Source organism: Tamandua tetradactyla, chromosome 25, assembly GCF_023851605.1.
Source record: "Tamandua tetradactyla isolate mTamTet1 chromosome 25, mTamTet1.pri, whole genome shotgun sequence".
Taxonomy (NCBI): domain Eukaryota; kingdom Metazoa; phylum Chordata; class Mammalia; order Pilosa; family Myrmecophagidae; genus Tamandua; species Tamandua tetradactyla.
In genome coordinates, this window is record NC_135351.1 from 42929148 (window position 1) to 42953690 (window position 24543).

General features: G+C 46.5%; 1 protein-coding gene across 1 annotated transcript; it reads right to left on the reverse strand.

The window, feature by feature from the left end:
- Nucleotides 1-42: 42 nt before the first annotated feature.
- Nucleotides 43-24373, reverse strand: ADAT2 (adenosine deaminase tRNA specific 2). Its single transcript, XM_077143356.1, has 6 exons — nucleotides 24317-24373; nucleotides 11299-11403; nucleotides 7926-8076; nucleotides 5456-5562; nucleotides 2192-2264; nucleotides 43-2081 (listed from the first exon to the last, which is right to left on the reverse strand). The coding sequence occupies exons 1-6, from the start codon at nucleotides 24335-24337 to the stop codon at nucleotides 2038-2040; spliced, it is 501 nt and encodes a 166-aa protein (XP_076999471.1). The 5' UTR covers nucleotides 24338-24373; the 3' UTR covers nucleotides 43-2037.
- Between the last annotated feature and the right edge of the window lie 170 nt (nucleotides 24374-24543).

Genomic DNA, 24543 nt, shown 5'->3' on the forward strand with positions numbered 1-24543 from the left:
AATGACGTCTAGAATTATGATCAACTGAAGACTGGAAGAAACTTGTCACAGCACCAACATTTAATGAGAAGATAATTTTTAAAACAGGTGACACTGAAAAGAAGGTACATGCAATATTACCAGAGATTCAAAACCATGCATTTTCTCCATAAAACTTCTCAGAAGCCATTAAAAACATGCAACAAACCAAGCAATCATAAATCCTCTGAAGCATGTAAATGTGATTTAGCTACTTTCAGCAATAGAAAAACACTCTCACCACAATTTCATCCCAGCCTGTAATGTCATAAAAACAAGTCAGAGACATCGCTCAAACAGCAGAACCAACAAATGCAAGGGCTTTGCGGCATGGAAATGAATCCAGGAAGGAAACTCACCAGGCAGGTGGGCCAGGCCTGGGGAGGGGTAGGAGTGGGTCTGGGTTGTTCTGGCTGTTCGGTCTGTAGTCTAAGCTCGGCCTGGCCCTGGGGCTGGGGCTGAGGCTTGGAAAGGGACGAGGTCTGAGGTCTGAGCCTGATGCAGCAGCAGCCCTAGGCCTGCGTCTGGGTCTGAGTCGGGTCGGTTTTGGGTCTGTGGTCTGTGGTCTGGGTCTGGGCCTGAGGTCTGGGGTAGGACAGCACTGGGTCTAGGTCTGGCATGGGTCAGGTCCTCAGGTGGGCCTGGGCCCGGGCCTGGGACTGGGGCTGAGGGTCCAGAGTAGCTCTGGCCTGGGTCTGGAGCTGGGGTCTGGTCCTGGGACGTGGTCCAAGTCCAGGTGCAGGGTGGAGGGTGTAGGTCTGGCCCTGGGTCTGGGGCTGGGTGTTTGGGTCTGTGTCTGGGAACTGGTCTGGAGCTGGGTCTGTGTTGGGTCTGCAGCGGCCCTGGGTCTGGGGCTGGGTGTTTGGGTCCGGATCAGCCCTGGGTCTGAGGTCTGTGTCTGGGAACTGGTCTGGACCTGGGTCTGGGGTGGCCTTGGGTCTGGGGCAGCTCTAGCACTGGGGCCCATCTGGGCTCATGTGGCAGCAGTGCCCTCTGCTGGGCAGACGTGCGCTGTGTCCAGCACCGGGGCAGGGGGCACCTTCCTGGAGTCCCTGAAGAGAGGTATCTGGGCATCCTGCAGGGACAGCACTCAGGGTGGTATCCACATGGTTAAACTTTGGAATTATCTGGATTAAGAGAACTGCATTCTGTTTCATAGTAAATTCTGCCATCTATGCAGCACACAGGCCCATCACAACTCACCCACCCTTTCACCCATTCCCTTTCCACCCTGACATGCCACACAACTCATCACATTCATCATCTGTCTCCTGGGCAGGAATGTGAGTAAACCCAGGGCAGAATCTGTGGACAAATGGAGCCTACTCGATCACAAAGAAGGAATGTCCCATCTGTGCTTTTATTTGAAACACTAGCCATCTTCAAAGTCTTAGGTAATAAGCTACAATTTAAAATGACACTTAAATACTTGTTTTAAAAGCATGCATTTTCTCATGGTTCAGTGGTAGAATACTCGCCTTCCATGTAGGAAACCTGGGTTTGATTCCTGGACCATGCGCCCCCCCCCCCCCCCCAAAAAAAAGCGTGCATTTTCTCGCAACACTTTATAAAAGTAAAATGCTGTTTTAAGGTCCAAATAATCACTGGACGTGTATAGGTATAAAGGCACAGCCCTGAGGCCCTGGGATTCTGGAAGACCCCACTGGGGCACATCCACAGTGGGCAGCCGCAGTCACACAGGCCCCCCTCTGCCTGCATGCCTCCGGAGAAGTTGGCCCTGCACTAGGCTGGCAGACAGCGTGGGCAGGAAGGGAGCACACAGCCTGCTGAGTTCTAAAACCCTAAACCTCAACTCCCCCCATTCCATGTTCTTTCAGCTTGTAGAAAAAAAAATTGTTGTTTAAAATTGTGAGACTTAGAAAGTGCTCGTTTGTTCCTTGAGCTGAGCCAACAGGAGACCCCTCTCACTGCCGACTAGCCACACAAACATAGGAGCTGATGAAGCGTCGAGAACCTCGCCCAGATCAACTAAGGGCACTCGTCTTCCACAGGGACAATTCACGATTTCTGACTGTCCTTTCTCCGAACTTTTGATTTTGGTGCTGCAGAAAGACAGAAAAAAGGAAGAGATTCAGTGAAGAGGCAGGTCTACATCACACTTTCCACAGTGAGTTGTGCCAAGGGAGGTGCATGGCGTGGCGTGGGGACTGACCGTTGGGGTTTTCTTGTCTGTAGAAGGCCTTTAACATGTCCACGGCTTCCTCGGCCCGATACCCAGGAATGCACTGGAGACAGGAGAAATTGAGACATGCATGCTGCATCCCACAACAGCACGTACACCTGAGCATTAGGTAAGTGGATTTCAGGTAACATTACTATACTTTGGCGACACTGGTAACATGGGTAAAGAAGGAAGTGGCTGAAAGCCTCACCACCCTCCCACCCAGTCAATCCCCTGAGTGTGGCTTGTCAATTGGCTGCTGGAAAGCCCCAGCTGGTGTTGAGAGTGGCACTCCTCCAGCCTTCAGGCCCCTCAGGTGTGGCTGCCGGTGACATCAGCACCTGCCTCCAAGAGGCTCTAGTAGGAGTAGAGATGACAGCTGTTGAAAACACGGTCATGGCGTATGCTCACGGCGCACTTGATATTTTCCTTTGCTGTTATTTACTGGCTGCCCACTAAGGTCAGTGCTGTAGAGCCAGGCTTGAAACCATAGCTATGGGCCACTTGGACACCAGCCAAGAATGAAAGTTGAACTTGCTTAAAATAGAGAATTATTTAAAAGGCTGAGAACTTCAGGGAGCAAAAAGTAGCTCTAACTGTGTATATGGAAACCAACTGATGAGGGGTGATGAGGCGAGAAGTGGATGAGGTGACGAGGGGAGGAGGGAATGGGGGAGATGAGGGGAGGAGGGAATGGGGGTGATGAGGCGAGGAGGGAATGGGGATGATGAGGGGAGGAGGGAATGGGGGTGACGAGGCGAGGAGGGAATGGGGGTGATGAGGCGAGGAGGGAATGGGGGTGACGAGGCGGAGGAGGGAATGGGGGTGATGAGGCAAGGAGGGAATGGGGGTGACGAGGCGGAGGAGGGAATGGGGGTGATGAGGAGAGGAGGGAATGGGGGTGACAAGGCGGAGGAGGGAATGGGGGTGATGAGGCGAGGAGGGATGGGCCCATGAGGTGAGTGAGGTGAATTGGGGGGGGGGGGGGTCAGGTCAGACCCACCCCTAGGATCTGGACACCGAGAGGGTCGGGGGCAGTTGTGGAGTCTGCCGTGGCCCGTCTTGAGCACACGGAGGGATCCGGAAGGGCTCCCTGGGAAGATGCGTCTGGATGGCATGCAGCAGTGCTAGGAGGGAAGGGTGGGGTGTGCTGGGCTGGAGCCTGCTTGGGGTCACTGAGGTGGTGTCTGCTTCCTGCCCCTGCAGTGCCCAGGAGCCTGCATGAGCCTCCCCATTCTAAACTAAGACCTTCTTTCTCTGCTCCTCCGAGAGGAACGGCCAGACTCCAGCCTTCCCTCTGCAGCTTTCATCCCTCCCCACCTACCCCAAGGGCCTGGCCACCAGGACTATGGCACCTGCCCTCACAGTTGTCCCAGCAGCCTCATAGGCACACAGGCTCCTTCCCACCATGCCTGGCTGCAGAAGGATGGCTGAGCTAACTGGGGCCGCAGCCCTGACCAGGAGCCTCTCCCAGGGGGCCTCCACACAGACTGGCTCCCCAGCACCCATACCTAGTGCCCTCCTTTGTATGGGGTGGGGGCAGGGCCAGGTCTGGTGACCTTGGCTTTGGCGGTACAGTGGAACAGCTCAGAGCTCTGTAGAATGAAACTATCTGGGCGAAGGCCTGGCACTGCACCCCACGCCACCCCTCAATCCTCCACGTGACTCTAGACACAGTCAGGAGTGAGAAGCACTGAGTCACAGGAGTACAAGGAAGCGGCATCTCCCTCTGCCTAAAATACCAAAATGACGTTTCCAGGCATTCATCACAGCTACAGATTTGTGGGTTGAAGAATAAAACACATTCCCATTTAAATAATTTTAGAAAAGTAGGTACCATAAATTAATGACCATCTTCTTGGAAGAGTTCTGGAGGTCTCCTTACTTTGCTACTACTTATAATAGAGGATGAAAAGAATCTATAATTCTGCAATAAGAAAACAGTATCTCGAACCCACCCCGCCCCAACCCAGCAAAATGAAGGAAGGAGACACAGCGTCCCGAAGCCTTTAGAATCTCAGAAAACTACAAAAACCATCATTTGGTTTCAAACACAGATTTGGCTTCAGAGTACACTGTTGGCACTCAATGTTGCGCCAGGCACACACTGCAATGAGCCTCTTTTTGGCTCCAGCAGGACAGCTCCAGGCAGGGAGGTCTGAGGGGCTCATCCCTGTTCTGCCCAGAAACTAAGAAATCCTTTCAATTTTCTCATAAATCAAGGAATCACATAAGTAAAATTTGAGCTAATAATCAAAGTGATTAGAAAAATCAAATCACTTGCTAGATGGTTTTGATGATAAAAGGCAGTTGTACTAATTTCCTCTTCTTCACTCCATGACAACTTCATTTCTGATGCATGTTAGAAGCCATCATTCCCAAACGTGCAGGAGTTGGTAGGAAAGCTAATGTTCCACTGGGAAAATTCAAAATAGAAAGTTCTATGGAACTTGTTTTCAGTGGGGTTCAGCCAAATTCCGTCCTTATACATTCTACTGAGATTACCTGAGTCCTTGGAGTGCAGTAAACGGGCGCTCTGTCCAGCAGCTGTTAAATGCTTTTTTAAAGGTTTCTTTTGAAAGCATAATACTCTTAGAGTAACCTTACATTTGGGAGAGAAAAACGATCAAACTAGTATATGAAAACTGGCCTGGATCCAAAGGCCCGTCTCTGAAGAAAATTTAGCCAAGCAAGTAAGAGATGTAAATTCCTAATGCACAGAGCCAGAACCACAAAAACTTTGAGAGAGGTGGCAAGATTAAAGGGACAGTGGAATTTCTAAGAGAAGAGCCAAGTAATGGGGTTTCTCGGGTCTGGCGGAAATTTCAGCATTAAAAAGGCAGGAAAAAAATACATGAAAATATAGTGATTGACTGCTAGACACCACAAGTAGTGAGTGGCAATCAGCCAAACGACTGGATTTATGCACAAATACCATGTATACACTGAGACCAACTTCTCCCACCACTGACAAAGGCCAACCTCCCTCAGGCCTTGCTGGGTGGGAGCCCCAGTTTAGCCAAGGGTGTTGTGGAGAGTGGTCAGGAGTGACCACAGAAAGCTGGGCCCTCCCTCAGAAGCCTGCCCAGCCAGGGCTCAGTGCCTGCCTGGAAAGCCGCACCGGCAGGTGCACGCCAGGCCTAGAGGCTCCAGCAGTTCCATCGTGGGTGCTCCGTGTCTACGGGCCTCACCCCACTCCCTGCCCAGGCAGAGAAGAGGGCCACAGCAAGAGGGCCAGGCTGGCGCGCACTTCACCTGGAAGGGGCTCCCAGTGTTGGGGAGGTCGGCCGAGGCGATGTCCAGCACAGAGCCGCACCCGCCGAATCGCTCATTCTGGCAGCCGTAGACGACCAGTGGGACATCTGGGGAGAGTTAAGGAGCCACAAGGAAAGAGCTGTGCTGGGGTGGGGGGCAAGGGCAGAGCAGGGCAGGAGTCAGCCTCTCGATGGACGCTCAGGGGTGTGTCCTCTTACATGTCCTAGTGTGGCCATAACGAGAAAAAGGCCACAAGCCTTGAGACAGTAACATTCAACACTTGCAAAGAGAACAAAAACCGAGTACACAGTTGCTAAATGTTCAGATTTCTCCTAAATTACTTTTTCCAAATCATCAGAGGATTCGAATCTGAAAGGAAGCAGAAATCTCATCCAGAGATTTTCACCTTTTAAAAATAGTAGTTATTCCCTGATTTTTCCCCTAAATAAAATATAATCTATGTCCCCAAATTAAAAAAAAAACTAAAGCTGAGCTGCTGTGTGGGTGCGAGGGGAGGGGAGGGGCATCCACCCATGGCCGTCTGCTTTCCCCTTCCCCCGACCCATTTCAGGACGCTCTGACCTGACCCATGCTATAAAGGAGGGCGCGAGGCCCCAGCAGGGCTGAGACCCCACCTGACAACTGCTGTGCCCCTACCGCCCTCCAAAGCCAGCTGTGGAGACAACGAGAAAATCGCGCGACTACGAAGAAACACGTCCACCACAAAAGCCCGGAGGGCGCCCGAGGCCCCAGGGGATGGGTAACCGGGCGCACTTCACTCCCTGCGTGGAAGCCACACTGCAGGGTCTTCAGCTTTTCAGGCACTGCCGCCCAGAGGGGTGCCCTCGCCATTCCCCAAGGGTACCAGCCCTGGTTGTTCGCTGAACCCCACCACTTTATAGTATCTTATCACTCCCTCAACTGCTGTATGACAGGCCAGCCTCGGGGAAAAATGGTCCACTTCCTCCACGGTCCCTCAGTCTCCCCCTCTGTGAAAGGGGGATAGCTGAGAGTACCTGCCTCCCTGCCTTCACATCGACCCCCATGCAGTGTTTAAAACAGGGCCATGCACGCAGTGAAAATTCAGCACACTCAAAGCTGGGTTTTAACGAAACTCACTCTGACAACTGACAACTGAGTCCAACTTAACACATGGGCCTCTTTTTGGGCTTGCAGTGCTGAGAAGAGGTGTCAGAGAGGCAGAGCCTCAGTCCACAGCCAAGCTGGGAAGCAGATGGCGGTTATGGCTTCACTCCTGTCCAACTAGCACCCAGAACTTAAATCCAAAGCTCAGGGGTTAGGTTTCCCTCAGGACAAAGGACAGCAAGAATTTATCTATCCACTCAACACCCAGGCATGGAGCCCCACCTCTGGCGCTGAGACTGAAGCAGTGTGGAAGATTTGGTGCTATCTCTAGCTCTCCCAGTGATAAACTGAGATAATTTCATCTCTCAAGATGAGATAATTTCACAGATTGCTAGTCTGTACACTGGGAGATTCGATCAATCACCTTGCAGGAGTCATAACCAACTTTAAAAATAAATGATGTACCACACTAATGCAAGAGGTTAATAATAGAGTGGTATATGAGAACTCTGTATTTGGCGCATGACTTTTCTGTAAACCTACAACCTCTTCAATGAAAAAAAAAACAAAAAACGCTGTACTTGAAATTGCCTAAAATAGGAAATGTTATGTTGTATATGTTAGACCACACTAAAAATTTTAAAAATAAAATTATTAATCAATAAACAAATAAAGAAATAAAAGAAAAAATAAATAAATGAACTTATGGCTCAGGTCGAGCATAACTCCCATGTTATAGAGACTGTACATTCTACTCCCAAAAATCTCTATGATATTTTTACAGTGACTAAGCTACTCATATATTTAGAAAAGCAAGTACATGGGAAAATATGAAAGTAGGACACAATGTTCGAATCGTCAAATACATTTTTTAAAAAGATCTTTAGAGACCACCTTGTCCACTCAGTACCCCTGTTGATTGCTCTGCAAGGTACAATCCAAAGGGCAGCAAATAGGATGATTTCGAATAACTTACATATGTTTTTTCTTCTTATTTACTTTTGACTTAAAAATATTTACATATTGGATATGTTCATGGCAAAAACAATCAAATAAAAACATTGACAGAGAAGGAAAAATTTCAAATTACCTGCCATCCCTTATCCAGAGGCAAAAGTCAGGTACACCTTTTTCAGAACTTTTCCTAAGCACATTGCTTTTAATCTACTTTGATTTCATTTATCCTGATCCTCACACAGCAGTTTAAGTATAGTTCTAAGCTTTTCTTTCTCTAGCTTATCTGTTTAAGGCTATATGGTATTGATCTAGAAAGAAACAGGTAAGTTCGCTACTTTGCGCAAGGGGCACACGAGCATGGCTTTCTGGCGCGCATCCCCACCCACTGCGCCCACGCCGGGGCTCAGGTCCCGGCCCGGGAGGATACTGATGAGGCGGAGGGCGGCGGCGCACATGATGCACGGCTCCACGGTCACGTACAGCACCGTGCACGCGAACACCTCTGCTGGGCTCCGACCCTGGCGGCGGCACCACTCCAGGGCTTGGTCGATGGCCACCATCTCCGCGTGCCGGGTCGCCTGTGGGAGAGGGACAGCGTGGAATGACTGCTTTACAGAGGAACTGAACAGAAAGATAATCCACGGCGTCTACTGTTTCTGCCAACATTTCTGTGAAGAGAGGTTTCAGGACAGTCTGGGCAGTTGACAACGATTCTCCAGTTCGGGCACCATAACCTCACCAACAAAAGACACCACACAAATCAGGATGCGCGTTAGCCAAGTGCCTCAGGGGAAACTCTCTCAATTAAAATGCGATAGAGAAGATAAGTCTTTAAAAACAAGCTAGTCATTTCTGAGTACCTATGAAATTTTCGTAAGCCTGAACACTAGTTTCAAATGCGCTTTCAAGGCTCTCCCCAGCCTCAATGTAGACAAGTTTATATTCAGTTTACTAGTGTCATCATTTACTTTTTCTTTGGGATGAGCTTTTCCTATACAGGCACAGCTTTGGTTGTGGTCTCCGATCTCTCACGGGAGGCAGGGTAGGATAGAAGAAATCACACAGCACTGGGAATCAACCACACCTGAATTTGAATTCTGACCATGAAAGCACAAATTATGTGGTCCTGAGTATGCTCCCCAGCTGCTCAGAGCCTGGGTTCCCTGTGTATACACCTCATAAAAGAATCTGAACTCCATGTAGCAGGGTGCCACACAACCCTGTAACATGTCCCTTGCCAGGTTCCCTTCCCCTACCCAAATTCCTAAACGTGCATCACAGATATTACATGCAATCATTATTTGTAACAGTCTTGCCAGCAGCTTGTATCAACAAACTGACACTGAATGCTATGTGCTAGGCAGGTACAGTGCTAACATAAATTCCATGTGTGGTAAAAAACTGCCCTCAACAAGTCCAAAGCAGTGGGCAAGCAGAAAGCACTCATTCCCTGCAATGGAGATGGGGGCAAGTGCAGTCCAAAGGTCCAGGCTGCCTGGAAGCTGACTGGGTGGAGCTACATGGGGAACCCCTGAATTATAAACTCAGAGCTGGAAGGGACCTGGCAGGAGGGGTTCCTGACCTGACGGCATACCAAAACAAAACAGAGAGCTTAAAAAAATGTTTCCTCTACTCAGGAAGTTTTTTTTTTCCCATGGGCAGGCACCAGGAATTGAACCCAGGTCTCCAGCATGCCAGGCAAGAACTCTGCCACTGAGCCACTGTAGCCTGCCCTCAGGAGTTTTTTTAAAATCAGATTTAGATGATGCAAATGTTCTAAGAAATGGTGAATAAGCAACTATATGATGATATTAAGAATTACTGATTGTATATGTAGAATAGAATGATATCTTAATGTTTTGTTTGTTAATTTTTTTAATTAATAAAAAGTTTTTAAAAAATGTGAATACCGCTTTTTATAATTACATGAGTAATAGAAAATGTATAATTTCTTTACCCTTCCCAGAATATTACTTGATTTCCATTCCCAAGTAAAATACTTCCTGATATTAATAGTGAACCAAGAGGTAAAGCAAAATCAAGAATTCAAAAATGATAAGTTCACATGATTAATTATCAGACGGCAGACACTGAAACCAGTTAACTAAATGGGTGAAGTATGAATAATGGTTATGATTATAGCTACAAACTTGAGTACAAAAGCTCAAAACCATTATGAAAGGTATTTTTGCATGGTAATACATAATGCATATAAAATAAGTTTGATCTGGAACACATTTATTTAGGAAAATTACATTAAGGTGTGTGAGATTAGGAAACAAAAGTGTGCTTTATGATTTCTTTCCATATTTCAAGTTTTGGACCATTAGAATGTATTAGTTTTTACTTAAAATACATGTAAAAATTAAATAAAGGATAGCTTTTTAATAAAAAAAAATCAGATTTAGAATTAACAAATCAAATCTTCCCACAGTTATCAATAAACAATTTTTGAACTGAATCATCTCAATCAATTCCCTCTTTCTACAGCTGAAGAAAGAGAAGCTAAGTTAGAGTGTACTAATGATACATAGCTGGATGAGGTGGCGGCGGCGGTGGTGGTTTCAGAGCTAAAAGTAGAATAAAGGTCTCACTCAGGTCAAGTCTTTCCATCCTGTGCTTATAGAGAGACCTTCCATGTGACACAGAGACCAGATTAAATCCAGGTTAGCACAAAGGTGCAGAGAAGCCTGTTGGTCAGGGGTGAGGGCGGGTGTCGTTAGCACCCTCAAAGCTCTCACGTTAAAGACATCATAACTCAGCATGAAAGTCCACTGGAAGATAGGATAATTATTTAAAAGACAAAATGGCTTAAACCTTTCAGAACTGCACTCCCAAACAACCATCTATATGTTAGCTAACTGCAGTATTATGTTTATTGCTTATCTCACAGCTACGATGATGCCCTCATGGTACCTGCCTAGTAAACCTGAGCTCCTCCTTTGCATGCGTTTTGCTAAATCTCCTTTTCCTTTGTTTTGACAAAGGTGGTGGATGGATTTCCACGCTGCTGCAGCCCTGGTCCCAACGCCAACGTGTTCTCTGGCTCCTTCAATGACTCACCAAAATCCCCAAGTCCATGTGGCTTCTGTTAATCATGAAATCGATACAACACAGATACTTCCCAAGTATACTTACCACTGTTGAAGAAAAAGCATTGCCTTGAACCTTCAACTTCCTAATCTGGCCACAAGGCCACAAACATCCCCCAGGCTACTGCAATATAATCCCACGTGCAGCTACAGAGAGGCAGTCAGGGAGATGTCGGGCAGTGGTCTGGGAGCTAAGTAACTCCCCTTTTAGACCTCCAAAGTTATGTATGGAGAGTCATGTTCTAATTTACTGGGAGGAGTACATTAGGAACTAAGAGAATGCTTTACCAATTAAAGTGATGTGTTTTATCAAGTAGAAATTCCATATATTAGACTGGGCTGAAGTGAAATAGACTTGTTCTCCACACCGACACTAGGATAAAAGCAGCCCCTCTTGGGGAGAGAGAAGATATTCTGAAGTTTCACTCAAGGGTTAAAGTAAAGCTCTGAAACAGGAAGTCCTCCCCTAAGATGATTACTTCATCAGTACATTTTCCTGAATTTTCCAAATTTTAAAAAATTAGCAAGCATCAACTTTACATTCAGAAAACAGGCATTCAAAACCAAAGATGCCACAGAGGCCGAGCCCCCAGTGACCATGACCACCCAAGGGCTCTGCAGCCCCACACCACTGCCCACTTGGGCACACTGCCCACCCAGCATCACCATGGCACACCTACAAAAATGCCACCCATGCAACCAACATACGTTTTTCGTCTGGTTCACTTCATTTCTTCCCTTTCCTACAATTTCATTGTTGTAGACCATGAGGCAGCCAACAGGGACTTCGATATTTTCCAGGGCTTCTTTGGCCTGAAAGATAAAGAAGAAAATCTAAGACGCAATGTTCACCACTCGCAAAGGGTGCAAGTGAAGAAACGGCTGCAGCACAGAGAGCAGAGCCGGGTATGCACTGGCACAAAGGACCAACTGGCCTGCCCCTTCTCAGCTGGGCTGGGTCACCACTTACATAGCCTGGGTGTTTTGCTGCACCCGCAGTAAGGGAGGCACAGGGTAATTCCACCCATTGGCCTTGGGTCCTGGCTCTCTGCTGTTGGGAAGCAGGTGGGACTAGAAGACTTTACTATTATTCTTAAGCTACCAGACTCTGTGTGCCCCTTCTCAGGGACAGTATGTTCATCTGCAGGGAGGCAGAAGCTTGCTGCCGTTTTTCGTTCCTCTAAAAATTCTAGAAATGATCCTATTGAGTCCCAAATAGCAAAAAAGAAGATGACTAGATATAACTACTGCCAGCAATTACTACTTTAAATGAAACAATACAAGTTTAGAAACATTGTAAGTAAAAATGGTTCTAGCACTTTAGAAGACATTTTGGAAGTTTCTCTAAAAATTAAACATACATATAACCTGACCAAATTATTCCCCTAAATATTTATTCAAGGCAAAGAAAATAAGTATCCACAAAAGCCTTGTAGGCGAATGTCAGAGAAAATAGTTGCAAATCATGTATCTCATAAGGGCTCAATATCCAGAAGAATTATTATAACTCAACAATAATAAGGCAAACAATCCAATTAAAAGATGGGCCAAACACTTTAACAGACAATTTTCCAAAAAGGATATAAAAATGGCTAATAAGCATCTGAAAAGATGCTCAATATCATTAGTCATTAGGGAAGTTTAAGTCAAAGCCACAATGAGATACCATTTTACACCCACTAGGATGGCTATCATTATTATTTTTTTATGTAAAGTAAGTGTTGGAGAGGATGTGGAAAAATAGGAGCCCTCATCATATTGTTGGTGGGAATGTAAAATGGTGTAGTCACTGTGGAAACATTTGGTGGTTCCTCAAAAAGTTAAATAGAGTTACCATATGACTCAGCAATTCCATTCCTAGGTTTATACCCAAAGGAATTGGAAACAGAGACTCAAATAGATACTGTGCACCAGAGTTCACAGCAGCATCATTCACAAGAGTTAAAAGGTAGAAACAGCCCAAGTGTCCATAAACAAAATACGGTATATACATATAATGGAATATTATTCGGCATTGAGGAGGAACGAAGTTTTGAAACATGCTACACATGTGAGAACCCTGAAAATATTATGCTGAGTGAAATAAGCCAGACACAAAAGGTCAAATATCATGAGTCTGCATAAAGGAAATACCTAGAAATAGCAAATCTGTAGGGAAAGAGAGTGGATTTGAGGTTACCAGGGGGTTGAAGGATGGGAGAAAGGGGAGCTGTTGCTTGATGGCTGTCGAGTGTTAGAAAGAAAACGATAAAGAAGGGAAGGGAAGGGAAGGGCCATAACGGCGTCATTCCTGAAGGCCCCACTGGAAGCAGCTCAGGTGCCCACGGACGAAGGGTGGTGGAATGAGCCAGGGCATGTTCACAGGCAGAACGCCACCTGACAACGAGATGGACAGAGCAATGTCACTACTGCACACAGATGGCGCTCATGGGCGTCAGGCGGTGAGAGGAGGCAAATGCAGACAAGTACACATTATGGGAGTCCCTCCATGTGAATATTAAGTCGTGCAAAAATAAATGACAATGGCAGAAGTTGGAAGAGTGGCTACTTGTGAGGGGGTATGTAGTTTGATGGGGAAGGGCACAAGGACCTCTGCCACAATGCAAATGTTCTCTATCTTGACAAGGGTGTGGGTTACACAATGTCTGCATTATTCAAAATTGATTGAACAGTACATTTAAGATAATGAACATTTCACTGTATATAAAGCAGATCTCAATTAAAAAAACAAATGAGGAAAATAAGTTCAGGACCCCTTTCATGGCCACCTTGCCCCCAAAGGCCTGGGAGTAGCAAGCCAGCTGTTTCACCTATAAAGGTGCCCTTGGTCTCAGGCAGGTTAGTCCGTCCTTGCCCAGGGCCAGGTGACCCCCAGCAGTTCTGGTACTCAGGACCGTGGGCGCTGGCTACCAGAGGCAGCAGGCTGCATCTGCTTCTCGCTGGTGCTGCCTCAGTGGAAGAAATATGGAGTGGCAAACTGGAAGCTGGCCTGTCTCTCCCATTTCTAAGTTAGGCCCTGGCAGAAGTCAGAAGACGGCTATCATCCTCACAGATCTTGCACCTCTGCTCCAAGCACTTGTTAGAGAATGAAATAACCGTTTGGATGAACAACATCTCTCCTGCTCCTCAAAGGTGAGGATCACGCTTGTTGCAATCTTTCAGCAACCCTGCGAAATGAGACACACAGACACACAAGACAGACAAGATGACTGCAGCCCCAAAGAGCTTCAGCTGCTTTATTTTATATCCTTTCTCACAGCTCTTTTGCTGACCAAGCCTGCTTTTCAGTATATTACTCCCTACATACAAGAGATAGCTAAAAAGACCTTGGGGCTTAAGAAAAAACAAACATTCTGTCCTTCTCAGACTGTCCTCCGAGTAAGCAGATACAGTCTCCACAGTTTACTGCCAAGGCCACTCTGAAGCCAGTCACTCTCAATGAAGTCCGCAGGTTTTCTATTGTAGGAACCCTTGGCTCCTACAACGCTGGTGATGCCGATGACGGCAGTGTGAGGACCCAATCCAGGTCTGGTGTGTAGTTAGGCTTTCAACAAAATGCATTAACAGCCAGGAGGATCCTGCGCAGTCAAGACGTGGGGACAGTGGCTTAGACAGGGTGCTGGCAGCACAGATGCAGAGATGACACTGAGGGAATTCCAGGTTAGAACTTGCTGGCTGAGCAGCAGTCTCTGTGGAGACTGTATCTGCTTACTCGGAGGACAGTCTGAGAAGGACAGAATGTTTGTTTTTTCTTAAGCCCCAAGGTCTTAATATGAGGATGACCCCTAGCTTTCCAGCTTGAGCTTGGTAAGGCCACAGCACCCAGCTATTTAACCAATGCTAATCTAGCTGTGTCTGTGGAGGTATCTTCTAGGTGGGACTAGTATCCACAAAGAGTTGACTTGACGTAAGGACTTTCTCCTCCATGATGTGTGATAAGGGGACTCATCCAATTAGTGGAAAGCTTTGAGAGCAAAGCTGAGGTTTCCCAGAGAAGAGGAAATTCTGCCTCAAGACCACAGTATAAAAATCCTGCCTGAGTTTCCAGCCTTGCTTGTGGTTTTCAGACCAGCAGCACCCATGGTCATGTGAGCCAGTTCCTTCAATTAATCGAACAACCCACCTACCTGGGTGCATCCTATTGGCTCTGTCTCTCTGGAGGACCCTGACTGATACAGTTGGCAACACCATTTATCAAACGAGAATCTGCAAGAGGCGGTTCAGAGGGGAAGACTGCAAACCCCTTCCTGAGGTGAGCATGAGGTGCTAACGAGGCATTGAGCAGAGGCCCGTCAAGTCTGCAGCTCAGTGTAGAGAAGGTTGGAGCTGGAGAGCAGGGTCTGGGAGCTGCTGGCCAGCCTGTGAGAACTAAAACCCAAGGGACCTGGGATGGGTGTCCCTGGAAGGAGGAAAGTCCAGGCCACCACTGAGGAGTCCAATGCTCGGAGACAAGGCAAAATGCACATCTGCTACTTTAATATTAAAGGAAATTTAGCAGGTCACATCTGGATGGTAGAATTAGGGTCCACTTTTTCATAAAGCTGAATATTTAAAAAGAAACAAAAACTAGACGTTGCTTCAAGAAATCAAGGTAGAGACTGTCCAACAAATCAGCTGGACATTCACAAGCAAAAGGATGGCTGTTGATTTAAGTGCACACCTTACACAAAAGTAACTCAAGGTGGACTGCAGTTTTGAGTATGAGTGTACAAGGAGAGATCTTTTAGAAAACAAAAAACAGAGGAGAAAAATCTTTGTGACCTAGAGCAAAGTAAGGTTTTTAGATTTCGTACAAAAGCATGGTCCACGGGGGGGGGGAAAAAACTTGATAAAAAGACCCTGGAAGAAAATATTTGCAAATATATACCTGACAAAGGACTTATATCTAGACTATAAAGAAATCTCAAAATTGAACAGTAAAAAACAAAGAATTCTCTTAGAAAATGGGCAAAAGATAGGAAGAGACAGTTCATTGAAGAGGCTACACAATGGCCAATGAGCACATGAAAAGATGTTCAACTTCAATCACCATGAGGGAATGCAAATTAAAATTACACTGAGGTACCACCACCCCTGCCAGGACATCCTCTCTGGTGAGGATGCAGAGAAACTAGGTCTCTCCTACATTGCTGGGGGAATGTGAAATGTGAAAGCTACTCTGGGAAAGAGTTTGGCAGATTCTTAAAAAACTAACCATGCAATTACCACACGACCCAGCAACTGCACCACTGGGCATTTAACCCGGAGAAATGGAGACTTACGTACACGCAAAATCCTGAGTGAGCATTCACAGCAGCTTTGCTCCTAACAGCCAGAACCTGGGAACCACTCAGATGTCCATTCGCAGATGAGAGGTTAAACTGGAGTACCTCCATACACAGAATACGACCCCACATAAAAGGAATGAACTAACAATAACACAACTTGGCTCAACCTTCCCCCCAACCATCCAAACCAACCAAACTTTTCATCATTCTTTAAGGTCATGGTTCTTAACCTTTTCAAAGCCCAAATCCCCTTTGAGAATCTGATGAAAGCTATGGACTCTCTCCCTTGAAAAAGGCACATGCACATCATATTTTATATTTAGTTTCAGCATCTGCAGACCCCCAACGTCCAGCCCAGTGTTTTAGTTTCCTGGTTGCTAAAACAAAGACCATCTGATGGGTTGGCTTTACAGTAGGAATTTATTGGCTCATGGTATCAGAGACTAGAAGGTTTACTTCCTCCTAGAGTAGCTATCTTCTGGCTGGCTGTCAATTTGGGGTTCCTTAGCTTTTCCATCACATGGCATACCTGGTGGCCTCTTCTCCTTTCTCTTTCAAATTCTATTGAGTTCCATCCAGCTTCTGGCTACTCCCCAGGGCTTCTCTGGGGAGAATTCCCTTTGCTTATAAAGATCTCAGCCATATGGTAGTAAGTCCCACCCTCGTTCAGTATGGGCACACCTTAACTAACAACACCTCCAGAAGTCCATTTACAAATGGGTTCATACCCGCAGGACCAGGGGTCAGGACCCAAACCTGCCTTTTGTGGGGGACATAATTCAATCTCTTACACCCAGTTAAGAGCCTTGTTCTCAATGGACAGCTGAATCACCTACCAGCCCAACAACCAAGTGCTTCCATCTTTTGCACTTGACAGTTAAGCATGCATGGCTCAACCCTCCTTTCCTTTCCACAATCTACATCCCTCTCTTCCCTTACAACGCAGACAGCAGCATGATTCACCCTACCTGACTGACTGCCACCTCCCTGCTCAAGGCTCTGTTAACTGTGCCCTGCAGCTCTCTGCTTTTGGTCCTTGGACATGTTCCTTATTAGCTCTTTCATTTCTGCACCAATTCACCAGAATAACTCTGCAAGGTAGGAACCTAGACCCAGCACCCTGAGAATGGCTCACCTGTCTCACCCACCTCTGCCACCCCAGCCCCAGCATGAGGGCACACGCACACTCAGTCTCCCCACATTTGCTCACATGAATAAGTGTCCATGTTGCTTTCTTTTACTAATACTGGGTGCAAAGAAAATGCTACTATAATAACCTACAAATGATGTATTCTAGAAAATTTTCAACATTTTTTCTCTGTGTATATGTATGGTCAATCTTTCTTTTTAGCTAATCACAAAGCAAAGATACATTCAAGGCTGAAAACTTGAGTTTTAAAACCCAATTCATACTCAAGGCTGTGAAAAATCCACATGTAAAAATAAAACCACACATAATCTGAATACCCCAAATTCAATCACTATTATTATTTTGAGGCAACAGATTTTTTTTCCTCTACCTGCATACACATATTTGAACTTAAAAAAAAAAATTAAAATAGTTCCCCAGTATATATAATTCAGCTGGCTTCCTTTTTTATTTATACAAAGAGCTCCTACAAGGTGATTTAAAAATCATCATAATAAAACTGGGCAAAGGCTATGTCTAGGCAAGTCACAGATGGAAAAAGCCCAAATACACAGTGGTCAGGACAATGCAAATGAAAGGAAGACTGAGTGGAGGAGGGGAAGGTGTTGAGAGTAGCAGGGGGGGACATAGGCTGGGGGAAGGGGGCATCCTGACAGAGCTGCAGTGCCAACCAGTGGGTGGGAGCCCGGGCAGGACTTAAACATGACCACCCCATCTCCTGGGGCAGCAGTGGGGCCAACTGAAGGGGCCGAGGCCCTGCCTGAGGAATGCTGAGGCTGAGGGAGCTGCTGTTCCTGGGCCTACAGCTTTTCAAGCCTCCACCCTTAGAAGGGAATGCAACCTTCATCTAAGGTTTTCCCTCTCAAAGAAAACTGTAGGAAAAATCACAGGGGTATGAAACAGGAATAAAGTCGATAACTTTATTCAGAGTTTGATGACCGTTCTAGTTTGCTAAGCTGCTGAAAGCAGATACTATGAAATGTTTTGGCTTTTACAATGGAAATGTATTTGTTTACAAGCTTACAATTAGTCCTGAGGCTGTAGAAATGTCCAAATCAAAGCATCAGCAACACGATACCTTTTTCCTGAAGACCAACTGCCAGCGACCCTGGACTCTGACACATAAACAAGGTACACTGTGGCATCGGCTGGTCTCTCCCTCCTCTTTCGCTGCTTTCAGCATCTTGCTCCAGTACCTATCTCTCTCTGTTTGAATATCATTATCTTATAAAAGCCTCCAGTAAGAGGATTAAGGCCTCCTCTGAACGAGGTGGGTCATATCTTAAGTTATCTTATGTCTTTTATTTATAATAAATTTTACTTTTTTTTTTTTTTTTAAACATTTTTCTTATTTTATTATATTTTGTTTTGTTTTGTTTGTTTTTTACATGGGCTGGGGCCGGGAATCGAACCGGGGTCCTCCGGCATAGCAGGCAAGCACTCTTGCCCGCTGAGCCACCGCGGCCCGCCCAAATTTTACTTTTTTATATATAAAAATAAAAAAGAACTTTTATTTCTTTTTCTGGAGTAATGCAAATGTCCTAAAAATGATCATGGTAGGACAATGAATCCACTACTACGTGACGATTATTGTGAACCACAGATTGTAAACGGTGGACGGACTGTATATGTGTGAAGGTTTCTCCACAAAAATATCAAAAAAAAAAAAAAAGATCTTACTCACTCAAAGATCCTTTTACAATGAGTCCACACCCTCAGGAATGGATTAACTTTAAGAACACACTTTTCTGGGGTCCACAGGGCTTCAAACCACCACAATAACTTTATCCACTAACAACAACAAAATATAACAGAATTTATACTCTCACCTAGAAACCTGTCAAATATTACCCAGAGGAAGCATGTGGAAAGAGACTTTCCTACCTGCTGGAGGAATTATAGGTGATCCCTACAGAACTTTCTGCAGGGATGGAAATGTCCTTTGACATACGTGGTGACCAAGCACTTGAAACGTGGCAGGTGCAACTTAGGAACTGCATTTTTATTTATTTCATTCTAATTAATTTAAATTTAAATAGTAACATGTGACTAGCAGCTACCATACTGGAGGGGGAAGAAGGGAGATAAGACAAAAATATTTAAGACTAGGAAAAACAGTCTTTATTATAAACAGGAGCATATACAGCTGTATATACGTAAAACTGCATGTCTGCTCTCATATGGACAGGAGCTGCATGGAGAGATCCTGCCAAAGTTAAAGTAAGCAATGGGGTTTTCAGCCATTTTTGTTTAATTTGTTAAATCTTACTTATACTTTGAATTTCTTAGGACTATTTTATATTTATATACTTAGAAAAATAAAATATTAAAATATTTTCATTCTGGGGGGAAAAAAAACCTAAAGGGCATTACTGGGTCAAAGGGGCAGGCACCGGGAATTGAACCCAGGTCTCCAGCATGGCAGAGGAGAATTCTACCTGCTGAACCATCATCGCACCACCCAGAGTTTCAAGACTGTTTATATGGACACAGCCAACCTGCCCTCCAAAAAGGACTACCCCACTTAAGCTCCTCCTGATCAGCCAACTCCCCACCCATCTTTTCCAGCAATAAGCACTACTACTTTTCTCAATCTTTGCCAATTTAATGTATGAAAAATTATATATTTTTTATTTGAACATCATTTATTATTACTTAAGTTGCACATTTTCTCACTTAATTGTTGGCTATTTGTATTTATTTTAGAAACATCTTGTTTATATCTTTTGACTTTCTCATTATCAAAGTACACATATTTTCTTATTATTTTATAAATGTTCCTCCCTGTGCCCATTTTTTTTTTACATGGGCAGGCACCAGGAATCAAACCCAGGTCTCTGGCATGGCAGGCGAGACTCTGCTTGCTGAGCCACCCGTGGCCTGCCCTCCCTGTTAGTTTTCCATGTCTTCCTCATGGTCCATTTGGCTAACATAACAGCTTCTATTTACTGAGTCTATTACAGTCTATACATTTTAGGCACTATGTCTTTAATCTGCATGTCTCTATGCGATGGTGTAGTTCCATTTTAGAGGGAATGAGGACAACGTGGCCACAGGTTACAAGAATGTGTGAAGGTCACATGCTGGCCTATTTGAACACAGGCCTCCCCGACCTCTGAGCACATGTTATCACAGGCGGTTGTGAAATGTAACACAAAGTTTGTACTTTGCATTCATAAGGATTTTAATCACTGCACATTATTTGACACAGTAACACATCACAATTTGACCAACTGTTTCCCTTTTATCAGAAATTAGAAATACTTCCTGGTTTTCACTGTCACGTATTACACTGAAATGACAATTAGTGTTTTTATCTTTCTAAATCATTTCTTTAAAATAAATGCCCCAGAACCATACTGCTCGGTTGAATGATATGAACATTTTGTGACTGTTAATTACATTATGCCAGGTTGCCTTTGTTAATTGCTGTACTAATAGATGGGTTGGGTTGTATTTTGATTTTGTATAAACCCACTAACTTTAGATGACATTTGAAATAATTGGATTTTAAGCTTTCTAAAGAATTGTCTTTTTTTATATAACTCATGCATATGTTTTATGTTAGAACCACAAAATAGGATGGAGATTTTCTAGTGCAAACCCTTTAAGTATGAAGAAAGATACCCAGGAAAGTGTGACGTGGCCGTGTCACTGGCTGGTCCCATCAAGGCCCAGTGCCTCACTCCTTCAGATCCAGACTCCTGGCTCAATCCACCCACCCTACACCAGTCCCATTGTTGGCTCTCTGTGCATAACTGCATCACTAGGACAGCTAGTTCCAGATGCTCGACTTACAAACTCCACAGTGTACAGATTAATCAGAGACAACCTTCCTGCCCCCAGTTTTGGCACCAGCTCTGCTTCTTCTCAGAAGCACAAATCACATTTTAAACTCCTTTTACAATTCTCTGAACTAATTTAAGATTTAAAGTTTCTTTGGGGAGGAGGGGTGCGTAATTAAACAAAGCACAAATTTATGACAGCTTTTCTCCTTGTTTAGACCTGGAGGAAACTTGTACCAGCCAAGGCCAAAATGGCAGTTGTGTAGTAAGGGCCTAAGTAACCCTGTGTGGAAAGTAAACTAAGTCATCACATACCCAACTGTGTAGGATCCAATTAAGAGACACAACTGTCCAGGCCAGAGGACGCTTAGACACATTATTTGGAGTTCAACCATCTCATTACAAGAGTCAGAGACTAAGGCCTAGAAGGATGAGTGTCCTGCCCAAGCTCACACCAAAAGGCAATGCTCTAGCAAAGGACGTACATGTTTGGTCCAGAAGCCTAGACAGAGACTAGCATAGAGGCCAGTGGGTGAAATACTTACAGGATATTACGGCCAAAAGATACCTGAAGGAAAATAAAGACCTGGAGCAGAAAAGGATGGAGAGAAAACACAGTCTGACACAAAAGTGAAGTGGAGAAGTCCTTGCCCGGTCAGCTGAGCTGTCCACTATGACGCCCTAGGGACAGCACAGCATGCTCACCTGTGTGAGTTCCACACTGAAGCACTTTGAGGCAAGCCCCTGAAGAACTGAAAATAACCTGAAGAGACCACAAACCTGACTTCCCAGTGCTTACGCTTTATCTTCTCTCCAGACCTCTCACCCAGAAAGGAATACAAATGCAGCTCATCACCTGCCCCGCTACTGCCTTATCACCCTCACTATTCAAGGTGCTGCCCTGAACACGGGGCTGTTAACACGACTTGGGGAAGAGGGAGTGAGACTGTGATATCACATGAAAACTGCCATGTCTCCATGTTGTCAAATTTAGTTACATAAAAGGAGCTTGTGCCGCTCTGGGTCTGTGGCGGACCCCAGAAAAGCCATGCCCTTTAATCCTCATTCAATATTGCCGGGTGGGAGCATTTTGATGGTTTCCAAGAAGATGTGACCCACGAAACTGTGGGTGGTAACTTTCCATTAGATGATTTCCATGGAGATGAGTCTTCATCCACTGAAGGTGGAGTTGCTTACTGGAATCCTTTAAAAGAGGAAACATTTTGGAGAGAGTCCCTTTTTGGTAGAGCCACGAGAAAGCCAGCAACACTGCCATGTTCGCCATGTGCCCTCCCAGCTGAGAGAGAAAGGCTGAACGTGGTCGGCCTTCTTGACCCAAGGTGTCTTTCCCCAGATGCCTTAAATTGGACATTTCTATAGACTTGTTTTAATTGGGACATTTTCTTGGCCTTAGAACTGTAAACTAGCAACTCATTAAATTCCCCTTTTTAAAAGTCATTCTGTTTCTGGTATATTGCATTCCGGAAGCTAGCAAACTAGAACAGTTGGTTCAAAGAATGGATCATAAAATAAATTTAATGGGTCATGATCAGCATTTTTTAAAAGTAGAATAAAATAAAAAATATTAAAAGTACACACAGAAAAGTCAAATACAGTTTTATGAACTTTTTGTATCTACTATATGTATATGCTTGCTAGGTTGTAATATAAAATGGTTTCTTACCACAGGTCACTTTCAAACAAGTTTAGGAGAATGTTATATAACCAAGAGAAACAGGTTCTCACGCAGTATGGCTTATATAAGAAATTGAAAAGTATTTAGCTGTGAGGGATTATCTCAATAAGAGATAAGAAGAATTCACTGAGATCAATTTCAGCCTAAATCCCCAAGTCCTAATCTGTCCACTCAATCAACATTTATGGCTTGAAAGAGTAAATAATTATGGAATTAATTATAGATGACCTGAGGCCACTATGGATAAAAAGGGTACAATAAAAAAACATGTATTAAAAAAAACCTTTTTTACAGCAGCATTAGAAAAATGTAAAACTGAAGGGCATCTCCATCTTCCAGGGAAGAAAGCAAAAATTATTTAAAAGTCCTGCCACATTTTGATACACAGATCAATGTTTGCAATGTTAAAAAGTATCACCTTCTCCTCACATGTGAATTACTAAGGTACTATGTCTACAGATACACAGTATATATGCGAATACAGTACATATCTCTGCTTAAAAAGCACGCCCTAGAGAGCTGCTGGGAGCCACGTGTTGGTTGTCTGATTAGATAACCAAGTCTGATTAGAGTCTCCTTCATCATTAGTCTTGAAGAAAGCAAGGGAAGGGGATAAAAGGACAAGGAGATGAACGTCGGAAGGAACGAAAGAATGAGTGAAGACATGACAGAGAGTTAATTTATGAATGAAAACAGTGAATAGGTGAAAGAATGAATGAACGAATATGAATGAACAAAAGAGTGAATAGTTGAGTGAATGAATGCGTGAATTAGTGAGTGAACGAATGAATGAGCAAACAGACATTCACAAGGCAGCCAAACCGGCCGCCCTAGGGCCACGCCCGGCCCCCACCCAGACCCTCCACTAGGACCACGCTGCGCCCCACATGATCCCACCCAGACCCTCCCCTAGGACCACGTCCCGTCCTACCCCACACCCTCCCCTAGGGCCAAGCCCCGGCCCCACACAGACCCTCCCCTAGAGCCACACCGGAACCCAACCAGACCCTCCCCCTAGGGCCACGCCATGGCCCCACCCACACCCTCCCCTAGGGCCACGCCCCGGCCCTACCCAGACCCTCCCCCTAGGGCCACGCCCAGACCCCACCCACACCCTCCCCTAGGGCCACGCCCCGGCCCTACCCACACCCTCCCCCTAGGGCCTCGCCCCTGCCCCACCCAGACCCTTCCTAGGGGATGCGCCCCCCCCCCTCCAGCCCCCTCCTCCGCAGACCCTCCCCTAGGGCCTCGCCCCGGCCCCACCCAGACCCTCCCTAGAGGATGCGCCCCCCCCCCCGCCCCGGCCCCCGCAGACCCTCCCCTAGGGCCACACCGGACCCCACCCAGACCCTCCCCCTAGGGCCTCGCCCCGGCCCCACCCATACCCTCCCCCTAGGGCCACGCCCCGGCCCCACCCACACCCTCCCCCTAGGGCCACGCCCCGGCCCCACCCACACCCACACCCTCCCCCTAGGGCCTCGCCCCGGCCCCACCCAGACCCTCCCTAGGGGGTGCGCCTCCCCCCCTCCCCCCCCCCCGCCCCGGCCCCCGCAGACCTTCCCCTAGAGGCCGCGCCCCCCCCCAGCCCGACCCCCAGGCCCCGCCTCTTAGAGACCGCACGCCCGACCCGGTCACCACCCCTCCCTCTGCGGGCCGCACGCCGGACCCCCGGCTGCGAACGCCCTCATCGCGCCATGCCACCGTGCGGACGGCCCCGTCGCCCCCCAGGAGGCAGGGAAGGCGACACCGGAGCGCCCGGGACGTGGGTCGCGTGCCGGGTCGTGCAGGCTCGCCTCCTCAAGCGGCACCCCACGCGCCGGGCCCTCACCATGCGCACCGCCTCCGCCATCCACCGCTCGGCGTCCGCCCCCGCCGCCGCCGCCGCCGCCGCCGCCATGGCGCTCGAGCCCGGAACGCCGCTTCCGGAAGCCGGCGCCCGGAACGCGCTGACGGGCCGCGGTTTCCGATGGGACGGTCGGTCCCGTGCTCGCGGGAGCGGATTGCGGGCGGACCGGTTCCGGGCGGGGCGAGCGGGAGGCGAGGCGGAGGCGGAGG